General features: G+C 41.4%; 1 protein-coding gene across 3 annotated transcripts in view; it reads left to right on the top strand.

The window, feature by feature from the left end:
* Positions 1 to 4,102: 4,102 nt before the first annotated feature.
* The window catches only part of PSEN1 (presenilin 1), a 71,836-nt gene continuing 55,921 nt past the window's right edge, over positions 4,103 to 20,017 (top strand). Inside the window, exons 1-3 of one of the 3 annotated variants that reach the window (XM_043919378.1) lie at positions 4,103 to 4,246; positions 11,597 to 11,678; positions 11,772 to 11,899. In XM_043919378.1, the coding sequence (XP_043775313.1) occupies positions 11,825 to 11,899 (75 nt within the window). In that variant the 5' untranslated portion in view covers positions 4,103 to 4,246; positions 11,597 to 11,678; positions 11,772 to 11,824. Of the gene's footprint in view, positions 4,247 to 4,362; positions 4,503 to 11,596; positions 11,679 to 11,771; positions 11,912 to 20,017 lie in introns of those variants that run through there. The other 2 variants (XM_043919376.1, XM_043919377.1) reach the window with 2 other exon arrangements.

The raw sequence follows: 20,017 nt of genomic DNA, 5'->3' as shown, positions 1-20,017 counted from the left end.
TTTGCAATATTCATATTTAAAGGTCCTCAACAGCCATATTTAGCTAATGGCTACCAATATTGAATGGACATTGCAGATTAAAGAATAGTATTCTGATTGCAGAAATTTATTTTGGATAGGTATGGTTTTGCTAATAGCCACCTAAAGGCAGAAGAAAGTGCTTGTTAATAAAAGTTCCCTTATAGAAAGCATTTTTAGGAAATCTTTGAAGCAAAAGTATTGTGAATTTAAAAATAGTTCTAAATGGTTTTTCCTGTTTTTTTCTTGTCACAAAAGGAAAAACTAGTAAACACTTCATTTAGAATCTAGAAACCATGGAGTTTGATTTTTTTTCCTTGTCAATTAAAAACTGATTGTTACCATGGGTGAAAAAACTAGATGTGAACGTTTCATTTTGAGTATATTCTTGAGGCAAAGTTGTCTTCTTTATAAAGGGGGTCCAGGTTCTTTGTTAAGAAGGAAATTAGAGTTAATAAAATATTGACAGTCATACAGAATTTAAGACTAAAAGATAACAAGATGAGTAAGATAAAGCCAGCCCTTCGTTTTGAGCTGTTTAAATTTAAGGAGCCAGATCCTATTTTACTTCCATAGCAAACAGGGCAGTAATGTATAAATAAAGACAAACTATCTTTATGTGGGAAGTGTTAATAAATTGGATTGCTTTGCCTTGGAATCTATAGTGTAAAGAAGTGGCCTTGGTCCTGACTTTATGGACTAGTGACTGCTCTAGCCTTTCTAGTTTTGAACAGCCCCTCTCCCCAAGTAGTTTTAACAGATCTGGCATCCTGAATTTCCCATCTGCTTCGTCTTTCACTGCTTATTACTGATTTTTGCCACTTTTTTCCTTTTCTTTTTTTTGTCATTTGTTTCTCTATTCTCCCAAGTTCCAGACGTTTCTGGGGAAAATACAAAAGCACAACTGTCAGGTAGTCTGGACCTTCTATTTTATTTTTCTCATTCTTTTACTGAACTTCACTTCTTAACCACAAACACTGCGGTTTTTATTGTTCTTAAATTTCCAGTGCTGGAACTTCCCTGGCAGTCTAGTGGCTAACACTGTTGCTTCCACTGCAAGGGGCACAGATTCAGTCCCTGGTTGTAGAACTAAAATCCCACATGCTGTGTGGCACAGGAAAAAAGAAATACGAAAAACTTCCAGTGCTATCTTAGGTAGGTATGAATGAGTGAAAGTTATTTGATCTCCCCCCTTACTTAGCCAATAATCTCACGTTAACAAAATCTTAACTTTCATTTAGGTATAATCTCCAATTCCAGCTCTCCATTTTATGATAGGCATCTTGAACCTTTGCTTTCTATTCAGAAGACCTCCCCCACTCCACTTGTCTCTGGTTTCTAACTACAGTTTGCAATTTCTTTTTATTTATTTATTTTTTTCAGTTTTCAATTTCTTGAGCCTTGCTCAGGTATTTTCATTATCTTCTTTCTTCCTTCTGTCTGGAATAAGTTTTGAACAACACAGGAAATTAACCTTAGGTCTTCCCTTCCCTTTTCACTACACTTGAGATTCCATAAACTAGCTTACAGTTTTATGTGTGCTTCACATTTCTTAAAGTGAAAAAGTGAAGTCACTCAGTCATGCCCAACTCTTTGTAACCCCATGGACCATAGCCCACCAGGCTCCTCCATCCATGGAATTTTCCAGGCAAGAGTACTGGAGTGGGTTGCCATTTCCTTCTCCAGGGGATCTTCCCGACCGAGGGATCGAACCCGGGTCTCCCGCATTGCGGGCAGATGCTTTACCATCTGAGCCACCAGGGAATCCCAACATTTTCTTAAAGTCTCACTCAATGTTTTTATATTTACTTTCTACTGGTGACTGACGATAATCCCAAATGAGATCCCACCCTTCTAAGAGGCTACACCATAGTTTACATCTTGGCACTCTGGGCGTTTGCTCTCTATTGGGTCTCTTGCTCAGTTGCTAAATCGTGTCCGACTCTTTGTGACCCTATAGACTGGAGCGCCAGGCTTCCCTGCCCTTCACTATCTCCTGGAGTTTGCTCAGATTAATGTCCATTGAGTCAGTGCTGCTATCTAGCTTAACTCATCCTCTGCCACCCTCTTCTTTTGCCTTCAGTCTTCCCCTGGGATGTCACTTTAGCCTTGTTCCTCCAGTCTCTGTCTTTACTGGTTCTTCCTCAGTGCTTCCTGGGTTTCTGTATACCTTAAAAGGTGAAGAAATGACAGAATACTGGAGGAAAATTTGTCTGTAGTCCAGTTATTCTGCCAGTGGTTGCTTTTTAAATCACTCTTATTTCCTTTTTGCAGGAATGTGTTTTGCCATATGCAGAAATGTCTATTAAAGATGTTTATTAATTTAACAGGATAAGCATTTTTCTGTTACACATAATGTTTACAAACAATTTTAATCGCATTCTGTGGTGGGTGAAGAATACTTTATTGTAAGACATTTAACATTCCGATTTTTGCTATTAATAATACTCCATGAATATCTTTGCACAAAGTTTTTGTTTGTTCCTAAGATAGTTTGTCAGCATTTGAAGACTTTCTACTTACATCCCAGGTTGCGTTCAAAGAGACTCAACTAGTTCACAGATGGATGGGTTTTTAGCCTATGCTTGTTTAACAAATGTATAGAACTGTTTTATGTGCTAGGCATTGTTCTCAGCACTTGTAATATATGTGGACAAACAGGCAAAAATTCCTACCCTTGTGAAGTTTGAGGAGGGAAGTGGGAGAAGAGAACTTTAAAAATTTTACTTGGGGGGTGTCAACTTTTTTATTTCACCAACATTCCCTGTTAATGGAAAAACAAATGCTACTTTGTTCTTAAATATAAAGTTGTGTGTAAAACCCACTTAAATCCATGTATTGGGGCAGGGAGGAGAAAGGGGTTGGGGATTGATGCTCTAGGAATATGAAGGGTTATCTTGGGAAAATTTAAGAGAAATAAAAAGTCTCATTTGGCCAGGTGCTGTTACTGATTTCATTTTCAGTTTTCTGATTAACTACCTGTGCATTTGAACATTTCTCCATGATAGTAAAACGACAGAGGATGAGATGGTTGGATGGCATCACCGACTCAATGGACATGAGTTTGGGTAACCTCCGGGAGTTGGTGATGGACAGGGAGGGCTGGCATGCTGTGGTTCATGGGGTCGCAAAGTGTCCCACACGACTGAGCAACTGAACTGAACTGAACTGATTCATTGTTAAGGGGCTTCCCAGGTGTTGCCCGTGGTAAAGAACCTACTTGCCAGTGCAGGAGAAGTAGGACATGCGGGTTCAATCCCTCGGTTGGGAAGACTCCCTGGAGGAGGGCACAGGCAACCCACTCCAGTATTCTTGCCTGGACAATGCTACGGACAGAGTCGTCTCATGGCCAACAGTCCATAGGATCGCAGAGTCGGACACCACTGAGCGACTAACACACAAGCTTTCAGATGAGTATGTGTGTGGTCTGCTACTTAAGGAGTTAGTTACTGGTACTGTTTTTACAGCCATCTGAATGGAAAGCTGGCAGATGCAAAAAATCAAAGGATCATAGGGCAACTCACTGTGCACCAGTTACTCTGTAACATTTGGGTATTACAAAAATGAGACAGTCATGCTTTGAAAGCTTACTATTTAGGAAGATAGGTTCTTAAACTTGGAACCCAAGAATCCCAGACGATGTTTGTTTAAAATGCAGTTTCTAAGGTTCTCCCCCACCAAAAGTCTTGATTCATTAGGGAGGGGGTGGAGGGCACAGGGATTTACAATTTGTTAGCTTTTCCTTTTGATTGCGGTGCCGCTGATGTGCATTGAGAAACGCTGTACAGATAGGTCCTGTAGAGAAATGAAAGAAACGTTAGATTTAATGTACTATCACTTGTAGGCCGGGAGAGGCACACACTGGGTCTAGTTTACCGCGCTGGCGCCCACGGGGATGGGGGTTGGTGAGCCAGGGGCGGGGTGTCCCTCCAGGTCAGAAGCCCGACTGAAGCGCCAGCTCCCTCGCCTCAATCTCCACCACCGGAAGCTCCGCCCCCTCCCCCTGGGACCCGCCTCTACGCCGCTGGGACCCCTCCAGGGCCACGCCCCTCGGCGGGCGGGTCACCAACGACGCCCGGGCCGGAAGTGACGACACCGGTGAAGCCTTTTGGGTGGGGCCTGGGCCATCAGCTCCAAAGGCCGCGATTTCACATCGGAAACAAAACAGTGGATGCTCGGGAGGGAACCTCGGCTGCTAGAGGCCGGTGGTGGTGGCGGAGAGGAAAGGGTAGGTGCCCGAAGGGGAGTTGGGGGTGACAGGAACGCGCCTCACATCCGGCGCCAGTACGGGCGGCTGCGGGCAGGGCCGGGCCCTTTGTCGCCGTCCGGGCCGCGGAGCCGGTGTCCTCGAGGATGAGGCGCGGGGCGCGGTCGGGCGGGGACCGAGGAACCCCGTGTGGGGAACCAGGAGGGGCGGCCCGTTTCTCCGGCGCGGGGCGCGGCGCGCAGTCCGGTTGAAGAGAGAGTTCCCCTCCTCAGCCTTGGTACGGAAGTGCTGGTTTCCCGAGGACAGTTCAGGGCGCAGGTGCCTTGGGCGGGGATTGACCGTCTTGCCTGGAGTTGGAGCGGGAGAAAAGAGGAAGCGCCTTGCGCTGGGTCGTGTTGAGCAACTGGTGAAACTCCACGCCTCGTCCCCTAAGTGTGTCCTTGTCCGGGGGAAGAGAGTGGCACTCAGGGCTAATTTCCTTCTGTCTCAGTTCGAGGCGGAAAACACTGAGGTCTGATGCTTTTGCCTTAATCAGGACTGTCGCGAGGCTTATATGTACAGTGCTTTGTCTGTATTTTAGATACTTGGCTTTTTGATCCCGCAGATTCCTTTCAAATAAGTATCTGCTTCTCTGGTAGGAAAGTCACCTTAATAATTTTACAAGCGTTGTTTGCCTGCTTTGGACAAGCGGAATAAAGCGTTCAAGGTTTACTGTGGGAGATAAGAATGGAAGGCAAATCACTATATGGCTGAGTACGTTGTAAAAGTCATAAGTATTCTCTCAAGTTTGAGGCAGGTGGAGATTACATCTGGTTAAAGGCATCTTGTTACTTGAGTTACGTTTCACCATGGAAAGGTTTTCACCCTCGGAGTTGAATTGAGGGCATTATATCAGAGCGTGTACTACGAAGAGCGGCTCTCTGGATCCTAAGCGGCCGGTACCCAGTGTGCACTTTAAATTACTCTTATGAAGGAGAATAAAAACAGGAACGAGATTGGGAGCTGACTGCATTTGGCTGATTTCAGTCACCTGCCAAAGCCAGTTTCAATTCTCCTTTAACTCATTTACAGAGTTCTGCCAAGGTAAACCCCCTCCCACCTCCATTTAGTAACAAGCCCTTAACAATGAAAAAGAAGCTTATTTATTGAGTGCATGGATTTCCTCACTTCTTACCCTCCTCTCTCCAGAGAAAAGTAGATGATAGAAGCGGCATCTATCATCTGTTTTTACATTCGTTGGCTCATCTTCCATGGGTAAATAGTTATCACAACTCTGGGCATACTTTCCTCTGGGTGGATATGGCCTGGTGCTGAATTTTAAGTTAGTGGCTGCCTCTGGTCCTAGACTGCTGCGTGAATTTCCATTTGGGGAGAACTGGGGGATTGGAGTTGGTCTCTGAGAATCATTCCAGCAGGAAAGATAGGAAGTTTGTCAGCAAGGCTTTTGTGGTCCCCTTCCCCTCCCTCAGATCCAGGTTCCCTCAGCTGCTGCTCTCCCACTGCTTTACCTCAGATTTCAGGGTAGACTTGTTTCTTTTGGATGTATTCTGAAAAATTTATAGTGCCTCTCCTTTGTGTAATCAATGCCAGGCAGATTTGGAAGGTGTTTTGAGCTTTGCTCTTAATAAGTTTTGTGACAAGAACTTTGCCTTAGGTACATAAGGTCTAGAATGAGTGAGAGATTTGAGGTGACTTTTGCATGATCCGGGTGAGATATAATGAAAATTTGGTGGTGACAGAGGCTTAGAAAGGAGGAAAAGTATGAAAAGGATATGACGGTCAATTGAGAAGCAAGGAATAAAATGTGAAGTTGACTAGGAGGCTTTGTTTGGAAAATGGGGGAAACAGTCATAGGAATAAGAAAGCTAGGAGCAAAGAAGAGTCTGGAAGAGGAGAAATCAGTTTGGAAGTATCACTTTTCAAGTGCCAGTAGTTGAAATATCCCGTGGACGGGCCTGGAGCTGTAAACGTGTGTCCCTTAAATAGCCTTACCAGTTGATTTTGGAACAGTGGAGGAGAAGCCTAAGAAAAGGAGGGTGACAAGGAGGCCCAGGCAGAGCCTAGAAACACTTATAATGAGAGGGTGGAAGAGGATAAGGAACCAGCTGAGGGGAATGAGTGGTGGGAGGAGAACCTCCACGGTGCAGTGTCACTGAACTGAGGAAGGGAGGGAAGCTTCAGGAAGGAAAAGGTTGTCAGGGATTTTCAGTATTAAGCCTGTTTGTCGGAGAAAGAACTGAAGCTTTAGAGCAGCACTGTCCAATAGACACATCATGTGAGAGCTACAAAGGTCAGTTTTAAGTTTTCTGATGAGCAAAATTTTTTTTCCAGTTATTTTTATTAGTTGGAGGCTAATTACTTTACAGTATTGTAGTGGTTTTTGCCATACATTGACATGAATCAGCCATGGATTTACATATGTTCACCATCCTGATCCCCCCTCCCGCATCCCTCCCCATCTCACCTGATGAGCACATTTTTTAAAGGTAGAAATAGGTGAAATTAATTTGAATAATGTATTTTATATAACTCAGTACAGCTGAATAATTTTATTTCAACATGTTATTAATGTAAAAACATTCTTGTCTGTCTTCCCCTCTAGATAGTAAGCGCCTTAAGTGACCAGAAGCATCATCGGATGCACTAGCACCCCTCGTACCTGCCACAGTGTGTGGTTGTGTAGAAGAATCCCAACAAGTGTTTGTTGATTAAAGGGTATTAATGTTTGACTATGCCTTGTACAGTTCCTTAAGGTGATCTAAAGCAAACAAGAGAATGCATTGCTGAGAATAGTCAATGATTTACAAATTAACTGTGAATAGTCCTTTTCTTTGTTAAAGATTAGTTGTGTTCTGCCATTTCCACAACAGATTTTCCACAATGACTCATTTTAATTACATCTTTCATGTAGAGTTACTGAAAGGAAATTTGAGAGGAAAAGAATCTCTTTAACTATATAAGTAATAATACAGGACCGTGGTCCCATATCCACAGTTCTCAGTCAAAAGCTCCTAAGTCATTTGACGGCAAACTCTAACCTGAACCTCTTGATGTAATTTAAGACTTCCTGTGTATTTCACCACATATTTATTAGTGTGTTTGGTTTTGTGACTCTATCTAATACCCTGGGGGAGCATTATAAAACATGGCATTTGCCTCATGTTGTAGTGCGGGAGACCTGGATTTGATCCTTGGGTTGGGAAGATCCCCTGAGAAGGGAAAGGCTACCCACTCCAGTATTATGGCCTGGAGAATTCCATGGACTGTATAGTCCATGGGGTCGCGAAGAGTCGGACACGACTGTGCGACTTTCACTTTGACCTTTACAGAATCCAAAAAATATATAAATTCTAAACCTGTTTAGTCCTAAGGGTTTCAGATAAAGGATTTTAGGTTTATGTCTTTGTTCATTTTTTATTGCACCTTCTGAGCCCACATAACCATCATTATTTAAAGACAACCATAATAACTCTACATAGTAGACCTCCCCCAAACTCAGTGCCTTAGAGCGTTAGCTCTCACTCTTCTTAAAGGTGACACCTCAGGCAGTTCTGCTTTGCCCTTGTTCTGGGCCCCAGGCTGAAGGGGCAGTGACTACCCAAATAAGTTCTTGAGGGAACAACAGAAGTACAGGAAGGCAGGGCCCCCTGCACAAACACAGTTTAACTGTTTGTGCTGCACTTGCCAAGATTCCATGACCAAAGGAAGTTGTCAGGTTGAGCCCAAAGGCATGGAGTGGGTAGTAGACTGCACCCACCTTGAGGCCAAAGCAACTCACAGAGCCAAGCTCAACATCCTTTCTTGGGCATGTTGGGGGGTGGGTGGCAGTGAATATATGCTGAATAATAATCTAATCTACCACAGATGGTTCACAGTAGAGTGGGAAGGAAGGAAGCAGGGGGAAAAAATCACCAAATTGGATGTATCACTATGCTTGCTCTTTTTAGGGCCTGTCACTTTCATGAAGCCTCTTGTGGGACTGGGGAGATTATTTGCTCTCTAATCTCTTAAAATTGAGTGTCTTTCTAGGCTGTATTCCTGATGTTTTAGATTAATTTCAAATTATTAATTTTAGTTTGTTACCTTGGGATGTAGTGAGAGACAGAAGCATAGTTTTCTGTTGGTGTGTCCCTAAATGAATTTTTAATAAGCTTCTTTTGGGGATTTCAAGCATTGGTCCTGTGATACTTTTTAAAATGCTGATGGATAGAAGGTTTTTCTGTTCACATTTAAACTTCGAGATTATTTGTGTTCTCCTGGGGCTTTTAGGCTTCATGTATAATAGAAAGAAATTATAACTGCCCATCAGAAAAGGATTTCTTTTTCCTTTTATCTGATTGAGCAAGTGTTTTGAGAAAAAAGGAAATGGATAGCAGTGAATTGAAGTGATGTGCTTTATCAGTCTCAAAAAATCTTTAGCAGATGGCCAGAGAGAGAAAACACCGAAATCCACTTAGATCCCTACTCCCACTCCCTCTGCAATTCAGGTCATGTGAAAGATCCCCACTTCCCAACAACTGTCTTTTCTTGTTCTCAGGGCACTGTTCGTAATGTTATAAGGTCCAGTAGTGTCTTTTTGCCACACTGCTGGGACAGTGGGTCATTGGCCTTCTCCATGCAGTCATCAATTGTTTTCAGCTGTTACTGGCCCTGAATCAAATCTAGCTTTGCCTGCCCCTTTCTTTGTACCAACAATGTTTGTTTGTTCTCCAGGCCTGACTGGAGACCTAGCTAGCCCTGTTGCCTACCCCCACTTCCTACTGAGCTCCATATAATGGGTAGTTCTTCCAGGAAGTGTCACCCTGCAGCATTGTGATCTTTAATGCATCGGTGGAGGCATGAGCTTTCTTCAGGTGAACTGGCAAAAGACCTGGGCTGGGTGTGTGTCAGAATATTTGGCTTCTGGAATTGCTGTTACTTGCCCTATAATTGTACACCGGCAGATTCTTTCACCTTTCCTTAGCCTTAGTGTTTTACATGTAAATACAGATGTGTCTTAAATACAGTTGTCCTTTGGTGGGGGGCGGGGATGGAGGACAAGTGCTTTCAGGACTCCCACCAAGCCCCTCCACCCCATGGCTAACAGAATCCTTGGATGCTCAAGTCCTTTATATAAAATGGCATAATATTTGCATATAATCTATACACATTCTCCTGTATACATTAAATTATCTCTAGATTACTTACAATACCTAATATGAATGAAAACACCTTTTCCAGTCCTGTGGCTACTGCTGAATTTTCCAAATTTGCTGGCATAGTGAGTGCAGCACTTTCACAGCATCATCTTTTAGGATTTTAAATAGCTCACCTGGAGTTCCATCACCTCCACTAGCTTTGTTCGTAGTGATGCTTCCTACAGCCCACTTGACTTCACACTCCAGGATGTCTGGTTCTTGGTGAGTGACCACATCATTGTGGTTTTCTGGATCATTAAGACCTTTCTTGTACAGTTCTTCTGTGTATTCCTGCCATCTCTTCTTAATCTCTTCTGCTTCTGTTAGGTCTTTAACATTCATGTCCATCCTTGCGTGAAATGTTCCCTTGACATCTCCAGTTTTCTTGAAGAGATCTCTAGTCTTTCCTGTTCTACTGTTTTCCTCTTATTTCTTTGTCTTGTTCATTTAAGAAGGTCTTCTTATCTCTTCTTGCTATTCTCTGGAACTCTGCATTCAGTTTGGTATATCTTTTTCTTTCTCATTTGCCTTTAGCTTCTCAATTAGATAGTCAACTTTTAAAAATCTAGAAGCAGAGGTCAGAACATTTGCTTTCAGTACTTTGAGAATACAACTGCTCTGCTGGAATCCACCTCCTATTTGGGTAAGCTAGCATACATGTTGCAAAACCCTAAATATAGGTTTAAACCTTCAAAAATCTATTTGACTTTTGAAATTGAAGTATATAGAAATGTGCACAGATCATAGGTATAGAGCTCAGAGAATTTTCAGATTGATACCTCTGTGTAACTAGCACCCAGATCAAGAAACAAAACATTACCAATAACTCCAAAAGCTTCCTGTGTACCTCCTTCTGGTGATCAATTCCCATAAAAGTAACCATTGAGTCTACTGTTAATTTTAATTCATTTTATTTTTAAAATAATTTATTCATTTTATTTTTTAAAACAAATTAATATTGTATATTTTAGGCAGAATTATCTCATTATATAATTAACATCTTTTTTAGTTAATATTAATTTGCAATCTTTTGATCTCACTCCAGCTTACTATGGGCTGAAGTTGGAGGGGAGGTTAAAAGTGGGCACAGTATTTAAAAGCATGTAGGATAGGGATTTCCCTGGTGCTCCCGTGGTTAAGTAGTTGTGTCTTCACTGCAGGCGGCATGGTTTTGATCCCTGGTGGGAGTATTAAGACCCCAATGCCTCATGGCATGGCCCTCCAAAAATACATGGGATAGAAAGGAAAACATACCTTGATTATGAATTTGTCATGATTTAAATGATCCAAATATAGGTGATAAGGGTTAATTGGAAATCAGTACCTTTACTAAAGGAAAAAGTTGTTTTATGTAGTTTTTTATGGAAAAAATCATTAGAATAAGAAAGCAAAAAAAAAAAAGAAAGCAGAATAATATTTAGAGGATAGAAGATCCTGAAATGAAGCGACATTGACAATGTGCTTTCATATAAGTATGTACATGGTAATGTTTTAGACACTTTAAATTAGAGTATTGCTTAGGTATGCAAACCATTTTTTTCTTCTTCTGTATTTCTGAAGACTTTGAATGAAAAGCAAAGTTGAAGTCCTAAGGAATTGGCTGATGGACATTCAGGTACCTAGACAGGCACATGGGAGGGTGAAGTCTGGGAGATGGAGTAATGTGTGTGAGCAAGGCGGTGCGAGGAGGCAGAGGCGAGGCTGGGGGTCGGGAGTCTGTGGCTTTGGTCCTGGTCTGCCCAGTTGAATGCTTTTAAGCAAGTCACTGAACTTGGTCTCCTTCTGCTTTTATAAAATATATATGTTACCTAGTTCTGCTGCCTTGGAGCATTGTGGTAAAGGAAACAATGAGATGATAAAAATAAATTAAAAGCACAAAACATAATTTCATGGTGATATAAATTAAGGTGGATTGGAAAAGGAATGTTGACAAGAACATTCTTTAAGATCATTTAGCACCCTTTGCTCTAGATCTGAAATCATTAGATATGATAGTGATTGAAAATATTTGGTTTCTCAAGCAGATCTACCCATTACCAAGAAGTAACTTGAGCTGACAAAAGTTTGTCAACTGAAGGTCTTGGCATAGTAATGCATTTCTGGTTTACAAATTAATCTTGTAAGTGTTTAATTGGTGTGAATGGATTTACTAGAACTTAACCAACTCTGGGTAACCCAGTAAAATCTGTTCCAGACCTAATCCAGGAGCCAGCAAGTGACAGCAGCCTGTGAGGTCCTTGGAAAGCGTGGCCTGGAGGAGAACACATGAAAGAAAGGTTTGTTTTTGCTGAAAGTCATTTGTGAAAGCGTTTCAGAATAAAAGTATAATTGTAACGCACAAAAGATTGTTTTCTTTTTCCCTTTTTCAGAACCCCAAGAGGCTCTGTTTTCTGTGAAAAAGTATATCTATACAGTTGCTCCAATGACAGAGTTACCCGCACCCTTGTCCTACTTCCAGAATGCACAGATGTCCGAGGACAACCACCTGAGCAATACTGTACGTGGCCAGGTACAGTGTCAACCTCTGCAACTACCCTTTCAGACTGTGGATCCATTGACCACCCTCCCTCAGCTCAGGAGAGGCACAGGACTGAGCAGGCTTTGTCAGCTTTACCAAATTTACATGTTTGCTGAACTTCAAGTAAGGGAGAGCACTGTCCCATTTGGCGCAGGGGACGCAAGGCTGCGTGAGTCTTGATTGTTGATACAGTTCCTCCCTGGCTCAGTCATCACCTCCCTCTTTGATGCCTTCTCCAACTTCCCCAACTGTTTATTACCCTGCCTAGCTTGCTCTTACTCTTCTGTGGGCTGAGTACATTTTATTTGCTTTTAGTTTTTTAGTGCCTGGCCGGCCTGGTTCTTGACGGTGCTCAGTAAGTGCTCCTTGACAGAGTGATGAATGCAGGGCTGAGTGTAGCAGTCCTGGGTGAGGTCAAAGAGAGAAGAAGGAAAGGGATGTAATCTGTGCGTGGAACAGAGACTCGGCAGCTCCACACACAGACCAGAGCTGCCTGCTCCTCTGCTAGCTAATCATTACATGTTGAAGGCAGAGTTCACAGATGGCCTATGAGACGACTGGGGCGGCGGTATTATTTTTAGAGGTGGAGCCAGAATGGGGTAAAACACAAGGCCAACTGTAAGCCGTATAGGCTGCAGGGGGTGGGGAGCAGGGCCAAGCTTTCCCCTGTGCCAACCAGAGGGCAGAGCCAGTGGTGGAAGGAGAGAGGTTCTGGATCAGGAAAGAGAAACTTCCTCCCAAGTGCTGTGTGTCTGAAAGAGCATGGACTGTCTCATGGGCTAGTGTGTGCATGTCACTAAAAGCAGCCACAGAAGCTGGAGGACTATCAGCCTGATCTGCAGAGGGTTAGTTCATGGACTGAGGGGCGAACTACAGCACTGGGTGGCCAGAGATTGAGAATTCAGTTAAGGGTCAAAATGTGGGAGGAAGGCTTCCCAAAGGAAACTTCCATGGGTGCTTAGGATTCGAGAAGAGCCAACTGGGAAGTCGTGACTGATGGAAGAAGTAGCACTAGTGGAAGAAGAGTTGTCCTACAGTGTAAATCGACAGGGGGCTCTGTCTGGGGACATCAGAAGCAGATCACACTGTATTGTTAGAGCATTTTAAACAAGTGAGATCAATTTAAAATGAATATCAAGGGAAACCCTGAAAGAGAACACCTGAGGGGTTGATGGGATGGAAGAGGGGCTGTTGCCCTTCGTGTCTGGGTGGATGGTTAATAAGGAGTGTTCTGACAACACATTTACTTCACTGCTGTGTGTCAGCAGCTTGACTTTCTCCTTTTTGCTGTTCCCTAGGAATGGCCTTTTGAAAAGTTAGACTGGGCTGAATTAGAAGGTTCTTGGGGTACGTACGGCTGTGTAAGTTTGGATGCTGCAGACTTTGTACTAATTTTCAAACTGTTATTTCAGACAAGAGAGAAGAAAAGTGGGAATCGCAGACTTGGGTCTCCTTCCTTAGCCAGAGCTGCTCCTATTTTGTCTGTTTCACATACCGATCTTCCATGGATCCCTTTAAACAAAAGATTCCACAACTAACAAGTTAAAGGTCACTCGTCTGCCCGCAGGAGATGAAACCAGCATACTGAATGTCTTCAGTGTGCTGGACTCATACTCGGTGCTCTCACAAACATTATGCAGCTTTAGGGCCTGGCATTTTAGGGACATTTATCATAAATGAGCAAGTTTTCCTTCTGTCTTCCCCTCCTTTGAATAGCTGCGCTATTGAAGTACTTATCTATATGACTCTATCTTTAGAGTACACAAACATGCAATTTTACACTAGGTATTACAGAAAGAAAAGAATATTCATTTACAAATATTTTTGAAGCTGAAAAGAGAGTGAATAACTTCCTTACAGACTAGGTAATAGGTGAATTATACTTTCCTTTTAAAAATGAAAATCATTGTATGTTTTTCAATTAAAAATAGTCTTAAAGGGACTGGCCTGGTGGTCCACTGATTAATACTAGGCACTTCCAATGCAATGGGTGTGGGTTTGATCCATGGTTGGATAACTAGGATCAGTGTGCTGCATGGCATGGCCAAAAAAAAAAAAATTTTAAAGAAATATTCAGCAGGCCTGAATATGAAAATAAAGTTTTCTATATCTTATAAAGACAGACTGAACTGAAGTAAACTATTTTAGAAATTTCTGTGTAGTCCAGCTAATGTTCAGCTGTTCCATTTATTGTTTTATGTCCATACAATAAAAGCCCGACAAGGAAAAGATGGATGATTTGGGTGATTTTCCCCTTTTTTTCCCCCACATGTTTAATAATACAGTAATCTCATAATTTAAAAAGAAATGTATTTTTAAAGAGGAGAATTTTTGGATGTGAAGGAAGGTCGCAAGAGGAGAATATGCTAGGTGGGGAATATCTGTGGAAAGGAGCAAAAGCCTTCAAGGTGCCCATGATGACTGACTGAACGAACAGTAGTGGGGAAAGGAGAGCAACTGATGTCAGAGAAACCGGAAAAGCATGATAGCCTGAGGTCTTGGTCATTGGAATTTATATTCTGTCCTTGCCACTGATAAAAGCTTCAGTTGTGTTTGTCAGTTTCCATTTAAAAGACTGAAATGTTTACTGTGCTTTATAAAGAGGTTTCATAAAAATACTGACTTTTTGGACTTAAACTTTAAGCAAACTTTCATTTTCTAGAAAACTAGCCCATATAAAACATCTTAATTCCTGCTGGTAACAAATGAGAGGAGTTACATTGTTTCACCTTTTCAGTTTTTAGTTTTCAGTTTTGACTTTTTTATGCTTGTTAGCCTTACTAGGTTATAAAATCTCTAAAGCCAGAACCTTATTCATGTTTCTGAGCTGACTTTAGAATTTAATGACCAAGTGTCTCTAAACCAGTTCAGTACAAATCTCCCTGCCAAAGAACAAAGAGGTTTTGGGTTTTTTTCTCACATTAACAAGAGAAAATTTTAAATTTTGTTTCTGCAAATAAAAATCTGAAGTGAATCTCAGTTGCATAAGGACTTCATCTTTTGTGTGAGAGGGTGCCCTGTTCTCTAAGACCCTCCTTGGCCGTCACATCACTGCTCTTGACACCATGTCATTATCTACACTGCTGTCACCATGTGGGGCAGAGCTCCAATTTTTATGTAGAACAGCTGTCAAATGATAGTTTGGCATGTCACGAGAACCAAGCGGAGAATCCATTTTATTTATTTCTCTCTGAAGAATGCGTGTCCTGCTTCAACCAAAAATGTTAACTGATTTCCATTAGTTTACGCGCCACCTCTGCTGGAAGCTAGAGTGGACCTCATGTTTTTGCTGTTGGTTGGCCATGTCTAGAGGGACTGGAGACTGGAAGGTAGACTGACTAAATAACTCAAGTGTTTTTGACGAAGGGCAAAGCTTGTAAGCTGTTAAATAACTGAAGTTCTTTGTTTTCTATTTAATTTTGGCTGCACTGGATCGTCATTTGCTGAGCACTTCGCTAGTTGTGAGCACAGGGCTACTCTCTAGTTGTGATGTACAGGCTTCTCATTGCAGTGACTTCTCTTGTTTTGGAGCTAGGTGTGAGGGTTTCAGTAGTTGTGGCACACAGGCTCAGCCCCATGGCATGTAGGACTCTTCCTGGACCAAGTTGGTAGGTGGATTCTTAACCATTGAACTGCCTATTAATTTGTAAAGTTTTATTTTCTGGTGCAAAATTTTGATGGGTAGAGTTCATGTTTTGATTTGATATAAACTTAACATCCCTTATCATGGATTAGCTGAGGCCTTTTTGCTTTTCTGAGATACAAAGAAGTGATTTTTTTAAAGTAAGTCTAAAATTCATTTATATTGTTAATTAAGCCTTTTAAAATATGTTACAGCAGTGATTTTCAAATTGGAGTCCCCTGGAAGAATTGTTAAAACAAATTCTCTGGCCTGAAACCCAGAATTCCTGATTTTGTAGGTCTGGTATAGGGCCAGAGAATTTGCATTTCTGACTACTTCCCAGATCCTGCCAATGCTTCTGGTCCAGGGACCATAATTTGAGAGCCACTGTATTTGAATAACGATTTAAAGGGAAGGTGACCTTGAAGAAAAACAATTAGATTTATAAATTGAATATTCAATATTTTAATTCTCATTAGTTTATTCTGACCCAAATTATCTAGTCCTGAAGGCAATTAATTGTCAACAGCCTTTTTGATTTAGAATAGAAAGAAAAAAAATCGGTTATTTGCCAACTAAAAAAGAAGTCTCAACGTAGAAATTCATTAAAAGGTCAATGATAATACTCTGTAAAGCAATTGCTGAGGAATACATGCAGATTGTTACCTTCAGCTCTGCTGAATTTACAGCATTAAAATGTGTCTGGTCTTTATAAACAAGGTCATTTGCAGTATCTTTTCTGAATTCAAAAGACTAAATGCAGAGAACTTTATTAAGTTATTAAGAAATCATAAGCTGGTAGAACTAACCCTCTCATTTTCTAGATGATGGTGGGTCACTTTTTTAAAGTGTGAGAAATCTTATGAAATTAATCAAAATGCAGACATAGAAGATGTTTAAAGGTGATTAAGTACTTGGGACCTTGAGAAAAAAATAAGTGAAAGGCGTGATCTAAATTTAAGCTGAATGAGGTTCACAGGCTTAACCAGTCAGCCTTTGGATGATGATATTGACCTGTTCATGGTAATAAATTGGTTTTCCTTCCCACTCATATCAAAATGAAGTAAAGAGAAAAAAGAACTTAAAATCTTGGGGTGACCTCCAGAAAAACATGCTTGTTTTTGCATGAGAGTAAGTCAGAGGTCTTTGGCACAGATCTTAATAGTTTGTTTAAAAAAAAAAAAAACAAGCTCTAGGTTCAAGCCACACATAACAGCACCATAAATGTGTAATATTATCTCTCACCAGTTATGTCAACTGTTCAGGGAAATGACAACCTTCTTTGATGATGGAGTACTGGTTAAAGCTCTAACTCTGGGCAATCTCAAAGCTTGGGCAGGTGCTGGATAGAATTCTGCATGCTGTTGGAAACATTGCGTATGATTAATAAATATTTTCAAGTTTTCCACTTCACTTGCCAGTTTTTTAGTTCAGCTACTCTTCTCATTTTTTCTGCAGTGCAGACTTAGGAGCCTCACATTTCTAATTGTGGAAATCCAAACAACATCTAGGGCTTCCCTGACAGTTCAGCTAGTAAAGAATCTGCCTGCAATGCAGGAGACCCTGGTTTGATTTCTGGGTTGGGAAGATCCCCTGGAGAAGGGATAGGCCACCCACTCCAGTATTCTTGGGCTTCCCTTGTGGCTCAGCTGGTAAAGAATCCACCTGCAATGCGGGAGACCTGGGTTTGATCCCTGGGTTGGGAAAGTCTGCTGGAGAAGGGAAAGGCTACGCACTCCAGTATTCTGGCCTGGAGAATTCCATGAACCGTATAGTCCATGGGGTCACAAAGAGTCAGACATGACTGAGTGACTTTTACTTTCAACAGACAACTTTCAAACAGTATCTATAAAGTCTTATCGGTACTTTTTATTTTTTTTAATCTATTTTTAAAGATAATTTTATTTATTTATTTTTGGCTGTGCTGGGTCTCTGTTGCTGTGCAGGCCTTTTTAGCTGTGGCGAGTAGGGGCGACTCTGTAGTTGCCATGCTCGTATTTCTCACTGTGGTGGCCTCTCTCGTTGCAGAACACAGGCTCTAGGTGCATGGGCTTCAGTAGTTGCAGCATGTGGACTCAGTAATTGTGATGTGCCGCCCTGCAGTGTGCAGGCTTCAGTAGTTCTGGCTCGTGGGCTTAGTTGCTCTGCATCTGTGTGGGATCTTCCCAGATTGGGGATCAAACCCAAGTCTCCTGCATTGGCAGGTGAATCCTTATCCACTGCACAACCAGGGAAACCCTTTAATTGGAGGATAATTGCTTTACAATGTTGTATTGGTTTCTGCCATACAACAACATGAATCAGCCATAAGTATATGTACATCACCTCCCTCCTGAACCTCCCTCCCACAATGCTTTTTCTTATAAATAAATACGTAAAGTAAGTAAATAACAAGATTATAAATATATCAATGTAATGGAATACAGTGTTAATTTTTAGGCCTTTGACTTGGTACATAGGAATATATACATGAAATAATATTTGATGAAAAAAGTAAGAACAAGCTGTTTTCCTTATTAAATAATCTAAGTTCATATTCAGCAATACAGAATAATAAACCTCTGTGTGGCAAAAACTGCCATGAACAAAGTGAAAAAACAAACTGGGCAAAGGCTTATATACCTAGTGACAGATATACCTATTTACTTTACAACATTGTATTGGTTTTGCCATACATTGACTTGAATCCACCATGGGTGTACATGTGTTCCCCATCCTGAACTCCCCTCCCAACTCCCTCCCCGTTCCATCCCTCTGGGTTATCCCAGCGCACCAGCCCCGAGCATCCTGTATCATGCATCGAACCGGGACTGGCGATTCGTTTCACATATGATAATTTACATGTTTCAATGCCATTCTCCCATATCATCCCACCCTCGTCCTCTCCCACAGAGTCCAAAAGACTGTTCAACACATCTGTGTCTCTCTTGCTGTCTCGCATACAGGGTTATCGTTACCATCTTTCTAAATTCCATATATGTGTGTTAGTATACTGTATTGGTGTTTTTCTTTCTGGCTTACTTCACTCTGTATACTAGGCTCCAGTTTCATCCACCTCATTAGCACTGATTCAAATGTATTCTTTTTAATGGCTGAGTAATATTCCGTTGTGTAAATGTACCAAAGCTTTCTTATCCATTCGTCTGTTGATGGACATCTAGGTTGCTTCCATGTCCTGGCTATTATAAACAGTGCTGTGATGAACATTGGGATGCACATGTCTCTTTCAGTTCTGGTTTCCTCAGTGTGTATGCCCAGCATCAGGATTGCTGGGTCATATGGCAGTTCTATTTCCAGTTTTTTAAGGAATCTTCACACTGTTCTCCATAGTGGCTGTACTAGTTTGCATTCCCACCAACAGTGTAAAAGGGTTCCCTTTTCTCCACAGCCTCTCCAGCATTTATTGCTTGTAGACTTTTGGATAGCAGCCATCCTGACTGGTGTGTAATGGTACCTCATTGTGGTTTTGATTTGCATTTCTCTGATAATGAGTGATGTTTAGCATCTTTTCATGTGTTTGTTAGCCATCCGTATGTCTTCTTTGGAGAAATGTCTGTTTGGTTCTTTGGCCCACTTTTTGATTGGGTCATTTGTTTTTTTGGAATTGAGCTGCAGGAGTTGTTTGTATATTTTTGAGATTAATTCTTTGTTGCTTCATTTGCTATTATTTTCTCCCATTCTGAAGGTTGTCTTTTCACTTTGCTTATAGTTTCCTTTGTTGTGCAGAAGCTTTTAATTTTAATTAAATCCCATTTGTTTATTTTTGCTTTTATTTCCAATATTCTGGGAGGTGGGTCATAGAGGATCCTGCTGTGGTTTATGTCAGAGAGTGTTTTGCCTGTTTTCCTCTAGGAGTTTTATAGTTTCTGGTCTTACATTTAGATCTTTAATCCATTTTGAGTTTATTTTTGTGTATGGTGTTAGAAAGTGTTCTAGTTTCATTCTTAAAAATATGGAACGTTTCACGAATTTGCGTGTCATCTTTGCACAGGGGCTTATGAAGTTAAAAGGGACATAACTCAGAAACAAATTACTAAAAGAGATAAACAGAAAAACTACTTTTGCTTTATTGACTACACCAAAGCCTTTGACTGTGTGGATCACAATAAACTGTGGAAAATTCTGAAAGAGATGGGCATACCAGACAACCTGACCTGCCTCTTGAGAAATCTGTATGCAGGTCAGAAGCAACACTTAGAACTGGACATGGAATAACAGACTGGTTCCAAATCAGAAAAGGAGTACGTCAAGGCTGTATATTGTCACCCTGCTTATATTCAGAGTGCATCATGCAAAATGCTGGGTTGAATGAAGCACAAGCTGGAATCAAGATTCCTGGGAGAAATATCAGTAACCTCAGATATGCAGATGACACCACCTTTATGGCACAAAGTGAAGAACTCTTTAGAGGCTCTTTAGCCTCTTGAAAGTGAAAAGAGGAGAGTGAAAAAGTTGGCTTAAAGCTCAGTGTTCAG

This window comes from Cervus elaphus, chromosome 12, assembly GCF_910594005.1.
Source record: "Cervus elaphus chromosome 12, mCerEla1.1, whole genome shotgun sequence".
In the NCBI taxonomy this organism is placed as follows: Eukaryota; Metazoa; Chordata; class Mammalia; order Artiodactyla; family Cervidae; genus Cervus; species Cervus elaphus.
Note: the sequence above shows the minus strand (reverse complement) of the source record. Positions and strands in the feature narration are given on the sequence as shown.